Source organism: Antedon mediterranea, chromosome 8 (assembly GCF_964355755.1).
Source record: "Antedon mediterranea chromosome 8, ecAntMedi1.1, whole genome shotgun sequence".
Lineage (NCBI taxonomy): Eukaryota > Metazoa > Echinodermata > Crinoidea > Comatulida > Antedonidae > Antedon > Antedon mediterranea.
In genome coordinates, this window is record NC_092677.1 from 2,187,714 (window position 1) to 2,210,606 (window position 22,893).

Below are 22,893 nucleotides of genomic sequence, written 5' to 3' on the forward strand. Positions count from 1 at the left end.
TTTTGCAAATGGTATAGCCTATTACATAACCTCATTTAAATATCTTTACGCTTATATACACACTGCTGTTGAATAACGTGACACAGTCGCTGGTATTGCGGGTCCCATTGCAAAAAATCTAGGCTACTGCTGATCATTGGATAGATCTTGAAAATTTGCTGGTAAGATGTACCTTTGTTCACGTATTTTAAGAAAGAATATTTCTTTGTTGTGATACGTTTTATTTCATAAGCTTTGGCCTAGATTAGGTAATACGTTAACAAGAGATGACAATATTTATTATTTTGGTTCGGATTAATAATTAATTTGATAGTTAGTAGAATTGTATACCTCCAGGACCATGCTACAATGTTCTTGTAGTTTTCAGTATGCATACTATTATAGTTTTAAAGAATATTTTAGAATATCTCAGCACACTAACTATAGAGTATTTTTCTGAAAATTATTAACAATGTTCATGAAAAATGTAAATTTGTAGTGAAAGCTTGTGATGCGGATGATCGCTTCTTTTGTTGGTGTACTGTACTCGGAATAAGGAATTCGTGTTTAAACAATTTGTCCAATGGTAATCCGATATAGGCCTAACCTAAGTTTGTCAACACTTATTATTGCTTTTTTTCTATCATTTGGATGACGTTCACATGGGTTGTAATTTTGTAGTCGACTCGGGAGTCGACTGTCACTCGGGAGTCGACTGTCACTGTCGACAGGTACAGTACCACTGAACGTATGCACGGCCTATCCGTAGACTTTCTTTAGGTTTTAATTTAGGTTTTAATATTTCTTATTTACATTGTTTTATGTTTTAATGTATGCTTTGAGTGCTGGTGTGGCACGCCTTTTTGCGACAGTGGCCCTTCGACCTCTTTTGCCACTCTTTGGCACACTCAAAGTTTATGTATTGTTTTAATGTCCTTTCTTACAGCTTGGTTCCCACCTAGGACGGTTGACACAAGGTCGTTTTAAGCGTAACGCAAGCGACTACTATTGACCAATGACAAGCGACAATTCGCGAATAATCCATCACTTGTGATTGGACTTGCATTGCGCTTACGTCCTTGTGCATTTCGTCTCAGTGGGAACCAAAACGTTAAAACTATTTGCATCTGTTGAGTAACAAACATCAATAGATTATATACTACGTCAGTACCTCCCTATATTCATTATTACTGTTTCCCATTCAGGTAAACATGTGTTCACACGTACAGTTTGTATGTCTTCTTGTTGCTGGCCTTGTTGGCGCTATCAATGGCCAGGTTTTCGCCTGGGGCGGATGTCCAGATGTCACAGTGGTGAAAGATTTTAATGTGATGCCATATTTGGGAACGTGGTACGAGGCTGCCCGTTTTCCTACCTCGTTCGAAAAAGATGCGAGATGTGTAACCGCCAATTATACATTAAAGGTGAATTGTATCACAAGTATTTAAAATTATGAAAAGGAAATCCGTAAAAGGAAACTTTGATAAAATATGAAATCTCTCTCAACTAGTTTAAACAAAGTTTTATCTTTTTGATCATGACGTGAAGACTAAATAAGTCACATTTTAATGTTCGTTTTCAGATATTAACCGATTACTATTAAATCTTGGTTTCCACTCACAGATGCAACAATACGAAGTGCAACGTATGTGATTTGACCAATCACAAGTGATGAATTATTCGAACTGTCACTTGTCATTGGTCAACTCGTTTGCGTTGCGTCTACGGCCTTGCGTCGTTGCGTCTACGGCCTTTTGCGTCTCTGGTCGGCGGAAACCACGCTTAACTGCGCGCACTCATTCACAATTCAGATGAGTTTCCACTAATCAAGGAGGCACTAATAATTGACAGTATGTTTTAATTAACAGGATAATGGACATATTGAAGTAGATAACAGTGGTTACTTTCCTGGTGAAGGTTACAACACGGACATCGGCGATGCTAAGCCAAATAAAGACCCCAGTTTGGCGAAACTTGGAGTCAAATTTAGCTGGTGTAAGTAGGCTACTAACTTAAAATCGTATTATGACTTAGATAATCGTATCTAGCTTTGCTTTGTAATGCATTTTTCTTGTGCCATTTTACACGCTTTGTTGTAACGCTTTAAACATTCTCGACTCCTTAACAAACACACCGTGTTTTTTTCATTTACATCATACTTCTTGTTAATCTAATATTTTGTAATGTAAATAACATTTAAACATTCACAACTGATTAGTATTCACTTACGTTAAAATATAGCATGTAACAATGCTCTTTTTCTGATGTGTAGCATGACTAAAAACACTCCCGCTCGCAATTATTTTTTGTACATATTATCTAATCCATTCGACAGACGTTTCGACGAAAAGCGTTTAGGAGTTAGCTCATTTCTTACGTCACACCTTATGGATATGACTAATGAATATTCATGTTTATTTTGTGACGTTTCATGAGGGGTATGTACTTATGTACGAAAAGAAATATCGCCTCCCGTACCGTATAACTAGTTATGCAATGTTTGAAATTGTATTTCAGGGCAGCCGAGAGGAGACTACTGGGTGTTGGCAACGGACTACGAACAGTACGCCCTCATCCATTCTTGCACTGGTTTCTTTAACTGGTTCAATATTCAATTTAACTGGATTCTTGTACGTGACGTGACCAAGTCAGTTGGAGACATAAGTGTAATAGACAAGTGGGTGAACGAATTCGGCAAGCAGGGAATCGATACAGACAAATTCGATTATTACGGACACGTCAACTGTCCTCCTAGAGATACGACTGTGTAGATATCCACCTCACTCGGGGTGACGTATCGTGAATATGACCCCAGGGTTCGTGGACAAAAAACGACACTTTTAATCTTCTAGAATGCTGAGACCGCTTTTGAACGTTAAAGGGCAATTTACACACAGACGAGCGGTAAACACAAAGCGCGGAGCGGACGAGCGCGGTTTCCGATGTGGATAGAGATACAGATTGTACGTGGGAGAAGCTATGCGGTTTTCCGCTTACCGTTACCGCTCATCTGTATCAATTCGCCTTATCAGCGTCATGCCAATCAATACACTCCTATAGTGTACAATATATTAATAGTTTTCCAAAACTATTTTCACTTTCTCTTCTAATAAGTGATGTTATTAAACAAATATTATGCTTTAAAACCGAATGTGACCGGTCATACTATTTTTAAACTGTATATGAACAATACATACGTTTATCGAAATATAATACCAAAGAATTTAAGCCAAAGCATCTTTTTAAAACGTCACTGGACTCTCATCATGACGCCATTTGTTACTGGACTATCAAGTCAAATCATGACGTCACTTAGATGCATATATTTTTCATAAAATGTTTTGCATGCTTAGTGGATATATAATTTCTATTTTTTAAAGAAACCCTTTTATACGTAATATAGTTAATGCATTAAATTGATTAGTTTCATAAAATTAACAGTTTTTGAGTGTTTTATTTATATTTAACTGCTATTTATTATTATTACTGTATTTCTTTATACTGGTGGGTATGGTAGCCTCTTCAGTCAAAGACTATTCTTTCAGCATGCAGAGGACCAAGATATGATCAGTGGATGCGTGTACGTGTGTGATATTACGCGTGCGCGATCAGAGGTCGCGCCCGTTAGTATGCAGTCAGGCGTAACAAAAACAGATTCGAAAAAATAATTTTGTTTTTCTGTATTTCACATTCAATAGTTAACTTTTCTGTTAAATATTTCTTCACTACATTATATGCTATGTTGTAAGTATTTCTCAAACAGCGGTTTTAAAATGGATTCAAATCAAATGTTTATGAAATTTAAAACCAAAGCAAAGATGATGACGACATTGATGAAGGAAAAAACGAGTGATGTTATGAAATGAAGTTTCTTGAATCCGTACAGGTCCGCAAACATTGCCGATAATGACAAAGTGATTGCAAAATAACTCAACACTGTCATGATGTCATTAACAAAAATCAGACGTTTTTCAACGGCAATCACTCAAAATCATTGATATAATTAATTTAACTATCGTCAACTATCTGAAAGTTCCATATTGTGCTTTCTGGCTGAAATTCATCTTTTATGATTACATAAATTACGTTTTAACTTTTTTGCATCCTTTTTCAAAATGTGTGAAAATCACACTTTCCGAAAAACTCTGTTATGTCTGACCAATTGAGGTCTAGCTTTGAGAGAATCCATGTGCGATGTTTGTGTAAATTGAAACAAAATTGTTCATGTTTTAAATCAACTCAATATGAATAGAGTCTCTATAATAAACAGTCCAAAATCAAACAGTTACCATGACGTTTGAGAGGTTTATGGTTTCCATAAAAATAATGCAACAGCAGACACAGCTGAAAGACCTATCACTAGATATCCTGATCTGTAGAGCACATTCATGTTGAAGCCATACCCTCTATCCCATATCTACACAGACACAATGTTAAACAGAGTTAGCAAAATATGTCTCTTATAAAGCTCTGGCTGCACTATCAAACTAGTTTGACAAAAGTGTGATGTGCCCAAATATGGTAGTGATATGACATCATCACATCCATGTATGGCCACAACACATTTATTTGTCACATAAACTTTGATAGTGTAGACAGTAAAATAGACAGAGCTTTATTCTAAATATGTGACTAATATCACATGTATCATTGATTAAATGTGCACTGAAATTAAATTTTGGACTATGTCACGATAATATTCTACTGCAGTTACTGCAGTAACAACATTTTAACCATTTTTTTCAATTATCAATTTTAATTAAATTATCAAGCAATTTTTTTTTTCTGGGTAATCATACACTGTATATATAGACTTCTACATTGAAACAAACTAAAATGATACGTTTACTGCAGTAAAAATTTAGTTACTGCAGTAAAAATTTAGTTACTGCAGTTACTTTCAATAGAACAATGTTGACATAATCCTTTATATACCAACATTGATAGATGGAATGATAAGAAATAGTGTGACAGCCACTTACCAAATGCCTAACCTTTATATACCAACATTGATAGATGGAATGATATGAAATAGTGTGACAGCCACTTACCAAATGCCTAACCTTTATATACCAACATTGATAGATGGAATGATATGCAATATAGTCTGGGTTCCAGACGGAGTTTTGTCTTAATATTAGTTAAAAGATAAATATTTTGGCACAGATGGCGTTTCATACGTATACTACTTGATTTTGGATACTCCGTCTGGGGAAACACGCACAAGTCACGTGGTTTGACACCAAGAATTCTTGGTGCATACGATTATCCGGTTGACTAGTTTCAGCTGCATGCGATTGGCTACTCACTCGTACACCGTGTAAATATTCATATTTCAGAATTTTAAAGACTCAACAACTAAGATGATGCGCATGCGCTATGTTACGTTTAGACAATGTGTACTTGGGTACATTTATGAAAGTTCTGAAGGCTAGAAATTATTTTATATGCCTAGTACTAGTAGTCTGGTAAACATTTGATGGGATCTTTGAAACATGAAAACTCGTCTTGATATATGATAGGCTAGCTTCTCCGCAAATCAAACATTGAATCAATCATTTATTACGCGGAGATAATTTTGATTTAATTCCCACCGAGACCCTGTCCTGTTCTGTGTGGTGGTGTAGCCCTGTTGTGTGCCGGTGGTATGTAATGTAGGCCTACTTCATTGGCGTTTTATTTGGCAGGTCATACACGCGAGTTGAGTAGGACCTACGAAAGAGGCCTAGGCCAAGGACTAAACAATTAATAAACAAAACAACTTGGCATTACTATTTTATATTTCAACAGTCTCGATCGTACATTAAGCACTGGTAGGCCTACGTACTCGATCTCTTTCATTTTGAAACAAAATGATCATTGGTTGATTCGAAATCCATATTTACATACCGCCCGCCCCATATAGCCAAATACGGTATGATAACCTACGTCATTCTTATCGTATGTTTGCGGTCTGCAAATCGATTTCTATACGTGTTTCACAAGTCTGTATTTTCAGACAAAAATCGCGGTCGAAATAAAAACAAATAAATAAAAAAAAAAGATAATACAGACTTCGGGCAAGTCTATATGCAATAGTGTGACAGCCACTTACCAAATGCCTAACCTTTATATACTAACATTGATAGATGGAATGATATGAAATAGTGTGACAGCCACTTACCAAATGTCTAACACCGTTGATTGAATGGTATAAAACACTGGCACTGAGTCCTGCTTTACAGGTCGTTATAAGAGCTGGACCTGCGGTCCACGACTTCACCTTTTCCAATGTGTCGGCAAAGTTTGTAGGTACCATCAGCATTGCAATACCAAAGCCATAGATACCTTAGGTAAACAATATAAAGGTGAGTCCTGTATTCATTCTGAGTGTAACGTTATGAGCTGATATGAGCTCATTATACTTAAGCTCTGTCTACACTATCAAACTTTATGTGACAAAAAACTATGAGTGCCCATATGGACATGGTGATGTCATATCACTACCATAATTTGGCATATCACTGCCATGTTTGGGAACATCACATTTTTTTTGTCAAACTAGTTTGATAGTGTAGACAGAGCCTAATCCTTGGCACTATGTATGGTAGGGTGGCCAGTTTCTTTCCATGGCACCTTAAGTAAGTGAAATCATTATTTTTGTAAAATTAAAATTGCAAAATGGTCTATTCAAATCCGATTTTATTAATCTTCATTTTTCATGTTTTTTGGGGGACAATACATTGTTAAAATATTAATATCAAAATATTATAAATAGATTACTTTTATTTTTATGTGAAGTGCATAGAGGCTTTATGCATTATGTGCTTAAAAGCCTAAATTGATTATTATTAAACAGACCTGGTACCAAACATAAATCATTGGAATGGACTGTTAAATTGATTATTATTAAACAGACCTGGTACCAAACATAAATCATTGGAATGGACTGTTAAATTGATTATTATTAAACAGACCTGGTACCAAACATAAATCATTGGAATGGACTGTTAAATTGATTATTATTAAACAGACCTGGTACCAAACATAAATCATTGGAATGGACTGTTAAATTGATTATTATTAAACAGACCTGGTACCAAACATAAATCATTGGAATGGACTGTTAAATTGATTATTATTAAACAGACCTGGTACAAAACATAAATCATTGGAATGGACTGTTAAATTGATTATTATTAAACAGACCTGGTACCAAACATAAATCATTGGAATGGACTGTTAAATTGATTATTATTAAACAGACCTGGTACCAAACATAAATCATTGGAATGGACTGTTAAATTGATTATTATTAAACAGACCTGGTACCAAACATAAATCATTGGAATGGACTGTTAAATTGATTATTATTAAACAGACCTGGTACCAAACATAAATCATTGGAATGGACTGTTAAATTGATTATTATTAAACAGACCTGGTACCAAACATAAATCATTGGAATGGACTGTTAAATTGATTATTATTAAACAGACCTGGTACAAAACATAAATCATTGGAATGGACTGTTAAATTGATTATTATTAAACAGACCTGGTACAAAACATAAATCATTGGAATGGACTGTTAAATTGATTATTATTAAACAGACCTGGTACCAAACATAAATCATTGGAATGGACTGTTAAATTGATTATTATTAAACAGACCTGGTACAAAACATAAATCATTGGAATGGACTGTTAAATTGATTATTATTAAACAGACCTGGTACCAAACATAAATCATTGGAATGGACTGTTAAATTGATTATTATTAAACAGACCTGGTACAAAACATAAATCATTGGAATGGACTGTTAAATTGATTATTATTAAACAGACCTGGTACAAAACATAAATCATTGGAATGGACTGTTAAATTGATTATTATTAAACAGACCTGGTACAAAACATAAATCATTGGAATGGACTGTTAAATTGATTATTATTAAACAGACCTGGTACAAAACATAAATCATTGGAATGGACTGTTAAATTGATTATTATTAAACAGACCTGGTACCAAACATAAATCATTGGAATGGACTGTTAAATTGATTATTATTAAACAGACCTGGTACCAAACATAAATCATTGGAATGGACTGTTAAATTGACACATACTGCGGTTCAATGTCAAACTAGTTATTTAACAATCTCACTTCCTGGTATTCTTGTTTTAACAGCTGATCTATCAAAACAGCTGTTGTTCTCCTTAAGATAGTGAAATAGTATAATGATAACAAAGGCCAATGCTAGGGTGTTACATAAATGTTATATAAGTAGTGTGAAAAGACACTTATGATGATGTCCTCACCATAACTGCCTGTTCACACTACTTTTTCAGGGGTAAAATGCATACACATTGGAGATTGGTAATTGTGTTCCTATATTATTCACTTTATTTAGAAGTACTCCTAATGCTCTGTCTACACTATCAAACTTTATGTGACAACATCTGATGTGAACATATATGGACATGATGATGACATATCCATACCATATTTGGGCATATCACTACCATATTTGTGCACATCACACTTTTTTTGTCAAACTAGTTTGATAGTGTAGACAGAGCTTTACCTGTTGTTAGTGCTATGCCTGTTGCACGGTGACAGATTGACATCACTGGAGGTAATTGCCATCTAGAGGGTTAATATAAAATACAGACTCATTGTTACTGATTATTATTAGCTATATTTTTAGCAAATTTGAAAAAAAATAAGAATAGAAGAAAATAAAACACTTGACTAAGACAACAGCAAAACCAGACAAATAAAATGAAATGGTTGATTGTTACCTCCAGATAGTGACATGAGGTGACACTGGTCTACTGAGGCGTTCATTTCTTTTCCAAAATGCTTTCATTTCTTCTCTTGCAGTGGTTGCCATTCTGCACCTAAAATAGGCACAATGCATTAGTAACAAATGGACCAAAAAAAACTCTTTAATTTAAATTAAGCATTCTCATTAACATATTATTTTTTTTATTCACATATATACAACTTAATCCCAACTTAATCCCAACTTAATCCCAACTTAATCCCAACCAAACTTGGAATGAACATCAATTCTTTCACTCTTACTTACTTTATAGCTTGCCTTGATTGTTGTAGTTGACGATAAAAATGTTGCCGACATGACGACCTGTAAAGTTATGTAAAAACTGTAATAATAGTCATACTAATATACAATTTTTTTAATTATTATTAACTTGTTTAATAGGTCAGAGAAACGGTTATGAATAGGAGACTTGATTGTGAAGTTGTAAATCAGTAACGCGTTACAAATAACAGTTGACGCGAATTGCTTCAAAGACAAAGTAAAATTTTACTGCTTTTTATTTACTTAAAGACCCCTTCCCTGCAATTTTGGACGTTTTTTGGAAAATAATACATATATATCACTTTAAAAACATTAAACCATGTCATTCCTTGTCTTAAATGTACGTTTTATGGTAAATTATGATAAAAAGTGAGAAACAATGCACTACCTAAGTAGCTCGCGGCGATCGACCTCTCGTGGACGGTCTTAGGCCTAGCCTAGCTAGGCTTAGTTTTGTAGGCCTAGCTGGTAAACATCGATAACGTACGAACATCGTACGCTAGCTATATACCTAGCCTGACGTTGTATAGTTGCTGCATTAATTGTCTTTCTATTTTTGCCAGACTCCGTTGATACAAATTGGGGAAAACCCGGTATTTTCGCTGAAAAGTTAGGAGTCTTCCATTTGTTTTGGCTTCACGATCGATCGAAAAGTGGGCGAATTACAGGTGAAAAACAAAAATATCAATCCGCGCGCAATGCATTTTGGGATTTATAGCGGGCCGCTATAATTATTAGAATCGATTTATTTTTCACATTTTTAACCGTTTAAAGACGAAAAAAGTTATCGCAATAGGACCATATAGTATTATTTTTACATTAAATATAGTTTGTGATCTTAAATTAGATCTAAAAAACGTAGGGAATGGGGCTTTAAAAATTACATATGAATGATGTTGTTAACAATGGATCTATTTAACATAATGAATAGCATGCATTTGATAAGACTTTGATGCGAAAAACCATTACCGGGTGCCACCAGTTGTAGACGTATATGAGCCTAAAGCCCTATTTATGCTAGGCCTATCTTCTTTAGAACATAAAAAGAAGACCGGCAGGAGGGCCTGCTGAGTGAACGAGGCTGCTGTGTGTGGTGAACTGAGGACTAGGCCTAGCCTAGTCTCTAGAGAGGCTAGCCTACTGGCTAGGCCTAGAGGGCCTAGGCTAGAGTTGTCACATTCTCATTAACTGAAGCGTCATAACTTAATTATATTAAATTCATTATAACATATATATATATTGAGTTGAATACGTATATATTTCATTATATTTTAAATAGTAAAATAATACCTTAAAATTAGTGTCATTTTTGTTAATTTGTTGTTGTGAAAGCAACAAAATATTAGTTTACTCACGAGCGCCCTCTCTGACTGACTGCTGGTGGGGGTGTGGCGCTGTTTAGTCTCGGATCAAATATTTTGCGCGAAATCTGTGAAAGTGTTGTGTTTTTAACTTGGTCAAGTTGATGGTCACCTTTATATTTCGCCGTGTTTAAGTTAGTGTTTACTAATTGTGTGTAGAAAATTACCCTTTTGATCTGTAATAACACATTAACGACAAACCAGGTCGTGATTGAAAATCGGTTTTCTAGGAAAACTCAGTGCAGTGAATCAATTTACAGTACACGAATCTTGCGTTCTTTCTATTCTCACACTCTCACTCATGCTGGACGGTTCGACGACGTTGAATTGAGTTCTTTGACCACTAACCAAGGCTAAACGATATCATGAATGCAAAAAGAAGTGAATTACAGAAAATGATATCGTACTCCGAGAAATACGACGATGGATATTTTGAGTACAGGTCAGCATACAGCTTTTAGAGAATTAAATATTATTATTAATAAAATAATTAATTTTTATCGAATATAGGGTATTGAGTATATAGTTAGGCTATATACTAGTCTTAGTATAGCTAGCCTTGGTTAGAGTTAGGCGCTTATATAAATACTGTATTTTTGTAGGGCTGGGCCTATAAAAAGAAAAAAGTCCTTTAATTAATTTAAATAAATTAGGCCTACTGAGTTAAGTCTTTGTCTTAAGTTATATTGAAGTTATGACAGCCTATTTTAAATGGCTATTTTACAACAATTAATATTTGAATCCTACAGTATTTAATTTTACTAAGGCCTAATTTGATCTACAGTTGTGAATACAAAATTGTATAATTGTTTTCACAGGCATGTAATTCTGCCACCTGAACTTGTGAAGATCCTTCCTAAAAACCACTTAATGACGGAAACGGAATGGCGTAATATTGGTGTGCAACAGAGCCCGGGATGGATCCACTACCTAATACATTCACCAGGTAACCATCTTAACAAAACTATCTTTTTCTCCAAAGCTCTGTCTACACTATAGTATCAAACTAGTAGTAGTGATGTGCCCTATTATGGTAGTCATAATTAATGCCAAAATATGGTAGTGATATGACATCTTCATGTCCATATATGGGCACATCACATCTTCCAATCCAAAAGAAATTGTTCACATCCACAATTATGTTTTAATTGCAGGCCACCAAAACTATTGAAAAGAAATGTTAACAATTCTTTTTTTTAAACAGAGCCGCATATCTTGTTATTTCGAAGACCGCTATCACTCTGAGATGACGTCGAACTGTTTGGCTGAATACAGCAACTCATATCAGAAATTACAAGGATAAGAATCAAGAAGCAGAAACATATTATATTTTTAGTACTACTACTGGACCTAGAAGAGCATCGTGCAATCCAGCCCCAAATAACAGTACCTCTAAGTTCAATACTAAGTGTATATTTTTATTAAATGAAAAATACTAAATAATGTAATCAATACTTGAAATCTGTTTTGTTATGTAAATTACTTTATAATTAAATTTTGAAATAAATAAATTAAATTAGTTTTTCCAATTACAGTGAAAATTGTTGCCTTTTTACATAACTGTGTATTAATACAGTATTAGTCACAGCGAGTTTTAGATAAGACTGTTAGAGAGAGAGCCATAAGGAGTGGTTTGTGCTATGCTTGTTGGTGGTATAGCATTCTGTACTATGGTTCATAATGCAATGTAGTTTGCTACAAACTTATCCCCTCAACATATTAACCATACAGCAAGCAAGATATCAGCTAAAAACCTAAATATCTGTCTACACTATCAAACTATTTTGACAAAAACAAGTGCAATGTGGCCAAATAATATGGTAGTGATATAACATCATCATGATCATATTATATGGGCACATCACATTTTTTTTTCACACAAAGTTTGATAGTGTAGACAGAGTTAAACTTCCACGTGCAACAATGAAAAAAAGAACTAGTTTCTTGAGAAAAGAAAGATATCTATTATTTCATATACTGTACATATGAATTATATTATCACTATATTTTTCAGGAATTTTCTTAGAGTTTACAATTAATATACATCAAGTTCCAATAAAAATCAGTAACATTACAAGAAATGAAGAAATACTAATAATAGTACAACATTTACAATAGTGATACATAATCAAAATGAAGATTGTATATTAGAAATATAATTTTAGATTAACGTTAAATTAATTATTCTAGACACATCTGAATGAAATAACAACACGTTTAAGAAGTAGAAATATTGATGGATTTAATACTAGTTTTAATAATTAACAAATTTGTTAAAAGTTTTAATCCTGTGTTGAATTGTCAGCCACCACTTTCTCATCTGTTTCTGTAGATTGCTCATTCTCTTCTGAATCAGCCATTTTGTCGTCTGCTCCTGTGTTTTTGTCATCTGCTGCTGTGTTGTCGTCCTTCTCCACCTTGCTCTGCGTTTCTTGTGACTGTGCTTCTAAGGCAACAGGTGCTGGTTCCTCCTCAGACTGCGTTTGTATTTCTGCAGTATCTTGTGTTTTAACAGTGTCTTGGGCCGATTCTAAAGGTTGTGGAGCAGGGGACTGTACCGAGTCAATCACTTGAGCTGGGCTTGAAGGTGGTGGTGTGGCTAATGGGGCTTGGGGAGTAGGGGACTGTACTGAGTCAACCACTTGAGCTGGGCTTGAAAGTGGTGGTGTGGCTAATGGGGCTTGAGGAGCAGGTGACTGTACCGAGTCAATCACTTGAGCTGGGCTTGAAGGTGGTGGTGTAGTAAGCAGGGTTGGAGATGTAGTGACATCTTGAGTGGTAGTGGTATCCGGTGGGTTTGGTGCTACTTCCGGTGTTTGTGGTTTGGAAGTCACAGGTGAACGGTTCACTGGTGACTGTTTACCTTCTAACATCTGTAAACAAATAATATAATAATCTAATATTTACTTCCTTTATCAGTGGGAACAAATTTAAAATGTTTGTAGTAAAAGGTACAAAATTTAATGAAATAATTTAGTTTATGTTAGGAAACAAAACTGTTTAACATGCAATCAAAAATATGATGTACAGTATCAAACAAAACAAAAACAACACAAAACAGTAAAGTGCAAATAAAAGCATAGAACAAGAACAATTATTAATTTAGGTATAACATATTAAATAAGTTTATTTTAGTTTTTAATCATATTAATATGATTCAGTATTTTAAAATCAATAAATATTCATTTCATCAAAGTAACACAAAACAACTGAATAATCAGGCTTTATTTAACACACAGTTTGACAAAAATAGTTGCATTATAATGCCTTGATGTTAATAAGCTAAAGCAAATACATTCAAGCAACACTGAGATGGTGTACACATACCAGAGTGCTAGTTCACGCACTAAGAACAAGAATTCTAAAGAAACAAAAGCACACATTTGTAGAATAAGAGTTTAGCATATGATTCATAGAATATTACCAAGATATGTGAAATTATTATAGCAATGAGTTAGATTAGAATAGTTCAACTTTACTGCAGCTAAGTACATATTTGATTGGTTAAACACTCGTAGGTGAAAAAAGATATTCAAAGGACTACACCAATGGGCAGACTTTTGATGAGATTATAGCATTCATTGTGCATTCTGGAAGCTTTCTAGAACTGCCAATAATCATAGCTACATGACGCTGCTCCTAAACCTATATTAAACCTACTGAACTCTCATAATAATAAAACTATAAACAGTTAACACATACCGCTGGTGATCCGGTTCTTTTGCTTTTAACGGACATGTTTGAACCTCTTCTTGAGACAGACTTATGCGATCCACTTCCTGGTCTTGATGTCACTGGTTCTGGAGACTGCTGTCCACTCGGTGACCGCTGTCCACTTTGCGATCCTTTTAAAAATTGAAAAGAAGTATACAATTATACAGTACAGTTTCTCCTACTAAGGGGACACCTTTGGGACCCAAAAAGGTGTATAGGGGTGTCCCCAAAGAAGGAGTTACGCATTTGTAATTCCAAGCATGGATTTAGGAAAGTCACACTGTCACAATGACTAAATCAGCAGCATTTTCTGGCCAGAAATCAACAGTTAACATTATTATAATTCACAGTAAGTACCTACAGTATCTATCAATGGACATGGATTTATAAACTATTTTACCTTTGCGTGACCCCTTGCTAGATTTTCTTGACCCAGCGCTTGGTGGTCTTGAGTTGGCAGAAGTTGGTCTGCTGCCACCTGGTGTTCTAGTGACATCAGGAGTGGCAGGTTTTGATGCACTGCCATCAGATGGTGATCCTCTTCCAGTAGACTTGACAGTCCTTGGGAACTGGCCAACCACCTCCTCACCTTCCTTGTGTATTATCTTGTGAGCGGCTAACAGATGTTTTCTCTGTGTATGTTTGACTGGAGAAATAATCCAGATAAGATGATGTCATATCACTACCATATTTGGACATACCACTACTATATTTGGACATATCACTACCATATTTGGACACATCAAACTTTTTTTTTGTCAAAATAATTTGATTGTAGACAGGTTAATGAGTTTTAGATGTAATACAAACAAACAACACATTTACATAATTCAAACAACAGAGGTCAAAGTTGAAATAATCAGGCTACTGTACAATTTCATCACAAATAATAAATGACAAAATTAACTTGAAAAACACAGTAAGTGAAAATCAACTAACTTTTTTCTCGAATGGTCAGCTTCTGGACCTCAGGCAGCAAGAAGCTGTGCACCAGTTCTGCTACGATTTCTTCAGATTCAAGACCAGTTCGCCTGTCAATCAAAGTTAAGAAAAAATTAATTCTGTATTCTTTTATTTTTGTATACTGTAACCTATTTATTACGCTTTACTTAAGCAATTTATTACGCTTTACTTAAGCATATTTTTTGCCAATGATAGTCATCCATGAGTTCATTCATTGTTCTTTTTCAAAGGTAGAAAACCGTTTCAAAGTATTTTGGAGTGGACTTGTTTTTGTCGTGAGAAAAAATAGTGACCTTTGGATCAGTAGTCAAACATATTATTAACCACCTAGCTACAACTGATGATAATTACCTGTCCTCCATTTCATAGGCTACTTGGTTGATCTGCTCCGCCATTTCTTGAATCTCATTTCGAGCATGCTCAGACGCCGTTTGCTCGATAGAGCCCATAATAATATCCTCTAAATATGTATCCACCGAGTTCTGATGAACTTTTATAACTTGCTTGAATATTTCATCCTCCTCTCGCCTTCTACGCTCTTCAACTTGTCGTCTGCCTGATTCCTCCGCTTCACGGATACGCCTTTGTCGCTCGGCGAGCATAGCGAATGCGTGGATGCGACGTTCTTCTTGGAGTCGGATTAGCTCTTTGCTCAGGAAATCAAGGGTGTCACCAATGCTTGCTCCTTCTAGATTAGAGAGGGCCTCGTCAATATATGACTCCTACAAAAGAGTTAGAGCAGTATTAATGGAAGCATACAGTGCAACAAGTACCATTTATACATCTTAATTATAATTACATTTCGTCATTTCATTTTAATTTCATTTATTTCGTCAATTTACAAACATGATAAAACAATACAAAAAACATAACAAAACCCATGACGGTGACAGGATAAAACAAAACCCATGACGGTGACAGGATAAAACAAAACCCATGACGGTGACAGGATAAAACAAAACCCATGACGGTGACAGGATAAAACAAAACCCATGACGGTGACAGGATAAAACAAAACCTGTGACGGTGACAGGATAAAACAAAAGCAAACTTAATTGCTGTACAAATTTTCTCTGCCGTCACGGGTGACTTATAAAAGACAATTAAAATCATTTAAAATCATTAGTCAAATGTACTAATATTCCTGATTTTATAATTATTTATATCTCATTTATACACCATAATGTATATTAAAAAGTTTGTATCTTTTAAAACGACAGAATGCTGAAGGAATTTGATTACCTTCTGATCGTAGAGTTTGCGTTGTCTTTGCAAGTTGAGCGTTGACTGTTTCTCCTCTTTCTGCATCTGTTGCTCTGCTTGTTGCAGAGCGTGAGTACTGCGCAGCTCGTTGATTAACTCCTGTCGTTTTTCCTTTCCTTCAAACATCTAACAAAAAATAACACATTTTAAAGATAATGTCCATTTGTATAGCAGTATTACAACGATGATTGTTCATGGTGCTGTGCAATTTAGAATATAGATATTTTAAAAGGATATGTTAATAGTGATTTAGAAACAAAAGAATAAAACAGCTAAACAGCTCTGGTGATCCTACCATATTCTGTACAGCACGACCTCTGATGACCTGCTGAAGAAAGATGATAGCCAACTCCTTCTCTTCTTCCTGCTGGTCAGGGATGTCAACAGTTGGTGTTGGAGGTCGTGGAACCGGCTTCTCGATCTTTTGAAGAAAGCGTAATGGCTTCACAGACACCTTTCCTTTATTCTTGGCGTCCTTAATTCCTATTTATTTCATAACATTATTATTATTATTATTATTACAATTTTTACAATTTGCTCTTCTCAGAGACCAAAGCACTGTACAAAAATACATGACAAATTTACAATACAATACAATTCAACACCATTAAGAATTAATTATACATTCTACAAAATTATTCAATAAAAATTATAAATATCGGGAGATATAAAATAATATTTATTAGTAGTTAAACTTACTTAAAATTGATTGTTACTATTATCAGAATCCATAGTTATTTTTATCCAACTTACAAAACTAAAAAAAATGTGTACCTTTGTAGACTTCATCCAATTCCTTCTCTTTTCGCTGAGCTCTTTTTATGAACCCAGTTTTGCTTTGGCTCCTGGGCCGTGGCGCCTTTACCCGAGGTTGAGTCACGAAATCAGGAAGTGAATTTTCAAGTTCTAGAAGCCCTTTTAAAAAGAATCAAAAAATCGATTTTTAACAACGCTAAAAAAAACCAGATTAAATATAACCAATTTTAAAATGTGGTGGTATAATTTTTGCATTAAATATGAATAAACATTACCTTGATATGTTGTTAAATATTTGCTTTTTACCACGTTCTGTTCCGAGCCCTTATCAAGGAAGACGCCGAGCCGGGTCATTGGAGCATAGACCTGAGAATCGTAATCTGCGTAAGTTTTAGTGACATCACGGCGTTCCAGTTTTCCTTCAACCGTGCGGCGCTTTTCTGTTAATCTGCGAATCGCTGCAAAAGATAATAAATCTCATATCCTTACCAGAAACAATTACTAAATGATAAAGGAATCTAACTGTATTCTTTCTAACTGAACGGAAGACAATCAGTTTTTTCTAAACTTACTCTTAATGTGTTCTTTTCTTATCCAGGCCACTTTCTTTTCTTTTTCCTTATGTTTCTTACTCCACAGTTTATCCAGTCTTTTACTATTCAAATCCATGTGATTTTCCTCTCGATCTTTCAGGATTTTACGGAGCATTTCTAGCCGTGCCTCTTGCAATCTGTTAATGTATTTGAAAAAAGATTATATTGAAACATGCAGAAAAAATATTGCCTTTTGCTTTCAAATACTAATTTGTATGTTTTCTTCTTTACTGTTCTTGATAGATTAAGACATGAAGTATTTTTTTTAAAAATAAATAACTCTATATTCTTATCTCTTAAGTACGGAAAGCAACCAGTGTTAAAATTGTCTATAAACAAAACAACAAGTCTTTATTCTTACTTTTCTATTTCTCCTTCTTTATATAGTTTAAGATGTAAAGTTTTTTTTATATAAAAAATTATATAGTGTTCTTATCTCTCAAGTATGGAAGGCAACCTGTGTCTTAAAAACTAAAGTCGTTATTCTTACTTTTCTATTTCCTCTTCCCTGAGAGCCCACTCTTTACGTTCCATTTCTTCCATCATCCTCTTCCTTTTCTCGAGCTGGCTGACATCATTTAACGGTGGAAGTGTTTCTTCCCACGCCCTCTTGGCCCGAGCTCTTTCGATCATTTCTACTTCGGCCAAACCAGCAGGTAAACCGTGTCCTGGAATAACATTAACATGTTGAATTTACATTTTGGAATTAAGCTTTTTTACTCATTTATTAAGATATTTTTATTTTTATTTATTAGGATGTCTTACCATGAGACAAGGTTGCCAGAGTGAGCAGCTCTGGTTGTGATCCCGGTCTGACAACGTATTCTGGCGTGTACGGGTCAGTCTGCGTCTCGCTCTCTCTATAATCAGTTTGAATTTCAACCGTTCTTGTTAAAGGTGTTGGCGCCCTCTCTTGCATGTGATCATGATGGCCAAGTGGGTCCATTCTAATTTGAGAAAAACATTTGTATTAAAATATGGAGGAAAAAAAGTAATGTACACATTCTCAACACCCAGCCTTTAGAAGGAATATTAGATATTGATATCTGAGCATTACAATTGTTAGAAAAGCATTATAAGTAAGTTATTGTAATAATTTTTGTAATAATTTATCTTAGTTATTGCTCTAAAATGGATTTACTAGCTGTTAAATTATAATAATGAAAAAAAAAATGAAGAGAAAATATAACTACCTTGATTGCTGTAGGACAACTTCTGGAGGAACATGTTGAAGAAACGGAATGATAGGACGACGGAAAAATCTATAACGATTTTTTCCAGAAACTTCAGCATCAGCAAACTTCTTTGGTGGAACTTGAAGGTGCGGAGCGTAGTTAAATCTACAAAACAATGAATTTCAAATAAGGCTATCATACAACTCCATACTACACTAGCTATGACAGTGAGACACTCTTCAATGAATTTAAATGAGAAAATTGACAAAAAATTTGATAAATATATTTTTTTAAATTAGGAAAAAACTGTACTTTTTTACTTTAGATTTTCAGAATTTCTTCAGCTATCTAGGCTTAATGTGCATCTCATTAGAAATTATTGGTGTTAAGTTCTAACACCACAAATTAGCTTGTCTTTTATCAAATTTAAAATGTACTAATCATGTCAGTTTTGTAACATTCATCAAGCAACTCAACCTTTCTTACGTTGTATATCTTATAAGCGCTTCTCGGTTTTGTTCGGCATAGCCTCGCCATTGTCGTGAAATGAACTTTGGCACCGGATCTGTGGCTTCCAGTCTCACAGAGAACCTTGGATGATGGGACAGTTCACTGAACATGGTGTTGTACTGAGGTACACGTTTCTGGAAAAAAAACAAAGGATTTAAAATTAATAATTATTCATATTTTAATTTTTTTGTATCAAATCAAATCTTTCAATATAATATTATTACATACACATGTCATATCATATGTAAACATCAAATGAATGCCTTGCTTGGCTATATCATCTACATACAATATTTTATAACAATACTTACAACACGATTTGTGTTTGTGTGTGCTCGAAATGTTGCCCTGGCATGATCTCTTTCACTTGAAACTGTGTGGACTTTATCTATAATAAAATATGTTAACTCAATTAATACTGTAGATAGTAAATGACAATAAAAAATTAAATTATTTGATAATGATATTGATTATTGATAAATTATTAATTTATCGCTCGCTCCCCCTCTAGGAAGTGTAGACGATGGTTTTCGGAATGATAATGTTCTCCTTATACGTTTTCTGTCGGTTACCATTATTGAAAATGCTTGACATTCGTAAAACTAAACTACTTTGTTTCACAGTGTTTTAGATGATTAATAACATTTTAAAGTACAGTTTTTATTGTTTGGTAGGGCCCTTTGGGGAGGCGGAGGTCATTTGAGGGAGGTGCTTATTCGAGGGATATATGTTAAATTTTGTAGCTTTAAAAATATGGTAGCATTTATAATCAAATGAAATCCTCTAATAGATATGAAAAGTGCTAAAAAAGAATAACAAATGCTTGGTAAATTGTAGATAACATTGCGGTGAATTCTACTACAAATAGTACCGTATAATTGTGTTGTTATAAATATGTGGATGGACGTTTATTAGATAGTTGAGTTGGGTTGGGGGGGGGGGGTTATTATTCAAAGTGATGTTTTATTGGAGAGGCGTTTATTCAAATGAATACCATCCTAATAATTATTAATACATTATTTAATTTAATCATCTTTTGAAACTAGCTGCCGTGACAGAGTGGGCCCAAGAAAGAAGACATTATGGTACGGCTTGCAACATGGGCAGACATCTCGGTCCTAACGGGACACAGGAAGATAGCCTACAGTTATTCCTGCAAGCTTACTCAATAAAACTCAGCTATCGGGATTTCACTCGAAAAATGTCTTATCAAATCTCCCTATGTAATTTTATAATACTATTCCCCACAATATATTCTGATTCTTTATGGCGTATATTTAATTTGATCTTTATTAATTTGCAGTATAATTCCTATTATTTAACTACTGTACCTTCACACACGCGCCGCGGTATGTTTTAAAATAAACAAAAAACTGAAATGGCTATGATTAATGGCCAACTTAAGCTCCAGTCTGATTTTTTTTTTCGTCTTCCAAAGGGACACTGTATTGATTGATGGAAAGTGCCTGTTTCCAGTCACCTTTAGGGTCAAATCTATTATTTTAACTGCTCCAGGGCTCGCAGAATTCTAAAATATTTAGTTGCCCTTCGGGCAAGTAGGTTTTAGATTTTGGTTGCCCTCATCATTTTTTTACTTGCCCACTATTTTAACTTAATTTTAATGTTTTATACCGCGACTGCACCGCGAAAAAACGTCGGTGAAAAACGCCTATGCTTAATACACTGTGGTGTTTTTTTCGATGGATTTTAAAGTAGTGAAAACAATTTTTCAAATTTTTTCAATTACACAGTGATGTAGGCCAATCTTTTAAGAACATTTTACAGTAATTTATTTTCTCATACGATCCTCCGTACAAGAGTTGCGATTGTTTAATTAACATGGTGTCCTGAAATCCCTTGAAAACGCTATGTTATTTCTGTTGGTTACGCTTCGTTGCACGGCATTGTTTGTCATCGATCGAAGATGTGTTCCGTTTCGTGAATGAAAAAGGCGTATTCATACGTTTTGCTTCTATTGTGCAATGAAATTCCGAAATCAAGCTATTTTGCGATATTTAAAATGTAGTGGCCTTGACATGGCACTAATTATCTTACAATTATTTAATACGGTAGATATATCTAAAATATTGCCTATAGAAATGTAGGCCTCCTAGGCCTAAAAAGTTTAAACAAAGTACTTATGAAGGTGATGAGCTTGTAACGCGTTGAAATCATAGAGAAGAAAAAAAAAACAAACATCAACTACTGACGTCCGTCTACGTGACGTGAAACAATACGCATGCGTATAGCAAAAAACCTCACAGCAGCTGCCGTACGTAGTAGGAGCACATGGGTACGGTGTGTGGAGAGTGCGGGCTTGTGGAAGTTTACTTGTTGTTTCAGTAGAAGCTCGCACAGGTTGGATAAAAACAACCATCTGCTCGCACAAGTTGGTGATTGAAAACAACACAAGGGAACTGTGCCGAATTGTGGTGAAAACCACGTGCTCCGCCAAGTTGGAGTTTTTGAAAGTTCAACTCTCGGCGATACCCGAAGAAGTGTATTATTTTCAATGTTGATAATAAAAAATATGCTGCTCCCTTGTGTATAAAAGAGAGAAAATATTTGAAACCAGGTTGTTGCAAGGTGAACTTATCTTAAACTCGGAAATTACTTTGACCGGGAAGAATTGAAATTGAGATGAAAATCTAATGTTGAAATCATAAATTGTGTTAAAAAACTCTTTATAATATCTTCCTAGGATAGAAATATGGAACAATAGCGTCGCTGTGTCTGTGAACACTAATGTTATCAAATCTACATTTCGCGGTACATCTCAGATAGATAAGGTAGGTATCCAAGGCGGAGATTTGTACCGAAGTTTTTGCATTGTGCTCGCCTAGGCCTATGTTTATGTCAGAATTAACCATAATTTATATAGCCTAGGCCTATTTATAGATTATTTATAATTATTATTTCCTAGGCCTATATTAATTATTATTATTATTAGCTGCTAGGTTAGCCTACTTTCTAGGCATACATGAAGTAAAAGCCTACCTTTAGGTAGGTTTACTACTACATGGGTTGGTCCTAGCACAGAGGTATAACATTATTGGCCCTAGCTAGCTAGGCCTATGCCACCAGTCACAGAACAGTGCATATCGGCCGCGGTTTTAGGGGCTCTGCTGGCTAGAAACAACTGAAAATGAACGATAACTTACCATACAGATAATCATGAGTCCTAGCGGGATTTACCACTGGTTTACGTATCGTGTGTGTCATAGACATTCTTAAATATTATACTCTCTACTTAACTAACAAAAATATTAATTTTATCCGATTTTACATCTTGCTAAACATGGATAATTAATTATGTTTTGCCACCATACTATCAACTTGCGAGACGATAATAAATGATTCCATGGAAACATGACATGCGCAATGCACGAAGTGAACCTCATTGATCGCGATTGAGGGCGTGTGGCAAACAAATGGATTTTATATTGTGCTGCTGGGAGAGTGCGTTTTAAACTCGTGAATTATTTCGATTT

At 34.8% G+C, this 22,893-nt stretch overlaps 4 protein-coding genes across 5 annotated transcripts; 2 read left to right on the plus strand and 2 right to left on the minus strand.

Moving 5' to 3' along the window:
* The first annotated feature begins 77 nt into the window (after window positions 1–77).
* Window positions 78–3,417, plus strand: LOC140056607 (apolipoprotein D-like). Its single transcript, XM_072102035.1, has 4 exons — window positions 78–161; window positions 1,185–1,403; window positions 1,848–1,974; window positions 2,497–3,417. The coding sequence occupies exons 2-4, from the start codon at window positions 1,191–1,193 to the stop codon at window positions 2,748–2,750; spliced, it is 594 nt and encodes a 197-aa protein (XP_071958136.1). The 5' UTR covers window positions 78–161; window positions 1,185–1,190; the 3' UTR covers window positions 2,751–3,417.
* A 227-nt stretch (window positions 3,418–3,644) lies between these two features.
* Window positions 3,645–10,436, minus strand: LOC140056608 (succinate dehydrogenase cytochrome b560 subunit, mitochondrial-like). Its single transcript, XM_072102036.1, has 6 exons — window positions 10,358–10,436; window positions 9,053–9,109; window positions 8,763–8,861; window positions 8,546–8,607; window positions 6,143–6,306; window positions 3,645–4,396 (listed from the first exon to the last, which is right to left on the minus strand). Exons 1-6 carry the CDS (start codon window positions 10,372–10,374, stop codon window positions 4,286–4,288), a joined length of 510 nt encoding a protein of 169 aa, XP_071958137.1. The 5' UTR covers window positions 10,375–10,436; the 3' UTR covers window positions 3,645–4,285.
* A 40-nt stretch (window positions 10,437–10,476) lies between these two features.
* Window positions 10,477–11,932, plus strand: LOC140056603 (cyclin-dependent kinases regulatory subunit-like). Its single transcript, XM_072102033.1, has 3 exons — window positions 10,477–10,870; window positions 11,247–11,374; window positions 11,633–11,932. The coding sequence occupies exons 1-3, from the start codon at window positions 10,794–10,796 to the stop codon at window positions 11,671–11,673; spliced, it is 246 nt and encodes an 81-aa protein (XP_071958134.1). The 5' UTR covers window positions 10,477–10,793; the 3' UTR covers window positions 11,674–11,932.
* Window positions 11,933–11,943: 11 nt separating this feature from the next.
* LOC140056602 (cilia- and flagella-associated protein 91-like) lies at window positions 11,944–22,728 on the minus strand. Of its 2 annotated transcripts, XM_072102032.1 has the most exons (17): window positions 22,564–22,728; window positions 19,714–19,790; window positions 19,379–19,536; window positions 18,911–19,057; window positions 18,483–18,664; window positions 18,208–18,385; window positions 17,697–17,854; window positions 17,400–17,582; window positions 17,143–17,283; window positions 16,664–16,851; window positions 16,348–16,494; window positions 15,457–15,827; window positions 15,082–15,173; window positions 14,543–14,788; window positions 14,131–14,273; window positions 13,756–13,789; window positions 13,161–13,301 (listed from the first exon to the last, which is right to left on the minus strand). In XM_072102032.1, the coding sequence occupies exons 1-16, from the start codon at window positions 22,628–22,630 to the stop codon at window positions 13,775–13,777; spliced, it is 2,493 nt and encodes an 830-aa protein (XP_071958133.1). In that variant the 5' UTR covers window positions 22,631–22,728; the 3' UTR covers window positions 13,161–13,301; window positions 13,756–13,774. The 2 variants fall into 2 exon arrangements, with proteins under 2 accessions (XP_071958132.1, XP_071958133.1); XM_072102031.1 differs by lacking the exon at window positions 13,756–13,789 and having other exon boundaries at window positions 11,944–13,301.
* Window positions 22,729–22,893: the final 165 nt, after the last annotated feature.

Bases quoted from the DNA above. Each gene is read 5' to 3' on its own strand.
- LOC140056607 (XM_072102035.1), top strand. From the start codon at position 1,191: ATGTGTTCACACGTACAGTTTGTATGTCTTCTTGTTGCTGGCCTTGTT. The intron at 1,404-1,847 runs GTGAATTGTATC...TTTAATTAACAG, and splicing joins CCGCCAATTATACATTAAAG to GATAATGGACATATTGAAGT. The intron at 1,975-2,496 runs GTAAGTAGGCTA...ATTGTATTTCAG, and splicing joins TGGAGTCAAATTTAGCTGGT to GGCAGCCGAGAGGAGACTAC.
- LOC140056603 (XM_072102033.1), top strand. From the start codon at position 10,794: ATGAATGCAAAAAGAAGTGAATTACAGAAAATGATATCGTACTCCGAG. The intron at 10,871-11,246 runs GTCAGCATACAG...TTGTTTTCACAG, and splicing joins GATGGATATTTTGAGTACAG to GCATGTAATTCTGCCACCTG. The intron at 11,375-11,632 runs GTAACCATCTTA...TTTTTTAAACAG, and splicing joins CTACCTAATACATTCACCAG to AGCCGCATATCTTGTTATTT.
- LOC140056608 (XM_072102036.1), bottom strand. The intron at 8,862-9,052 runs GTAAGTAAGAGT...TGCCTATTTTAG, and splicing joins CAATCAAGGCAAGCTATAAA to GTGCAGAATGGCAACCACTG. The intron at 6,307-8,545 runs GTAAAGCTCTGT...TGTTTACCTAAG, and splicing joins AGGCATAGCACTAACAACAG to GTATCTATGGCTTTGGTATT.
- LOC140056602 (XM_072102031.1), bottom strand. From the start codon at position 22,630: ATGTCTATGACACACACGATACGTAAACCAGTGGTAAATCCCGCTAGG. The intron at 18,665-18,910 runs GTAGTTATATTT...TTCTCAAATTAG, and splicing joins GTTGTCCTACAGCAATCAAG to AATGGACCCACTTGGCCATC. The intron at 17,583-17,696 runs GTAAGTTTAGAA...TATCTTTTGCAG, and splicing joins AAGAAAAGAACACATTAAGA to CGATTCGCAGATTAACAGAA.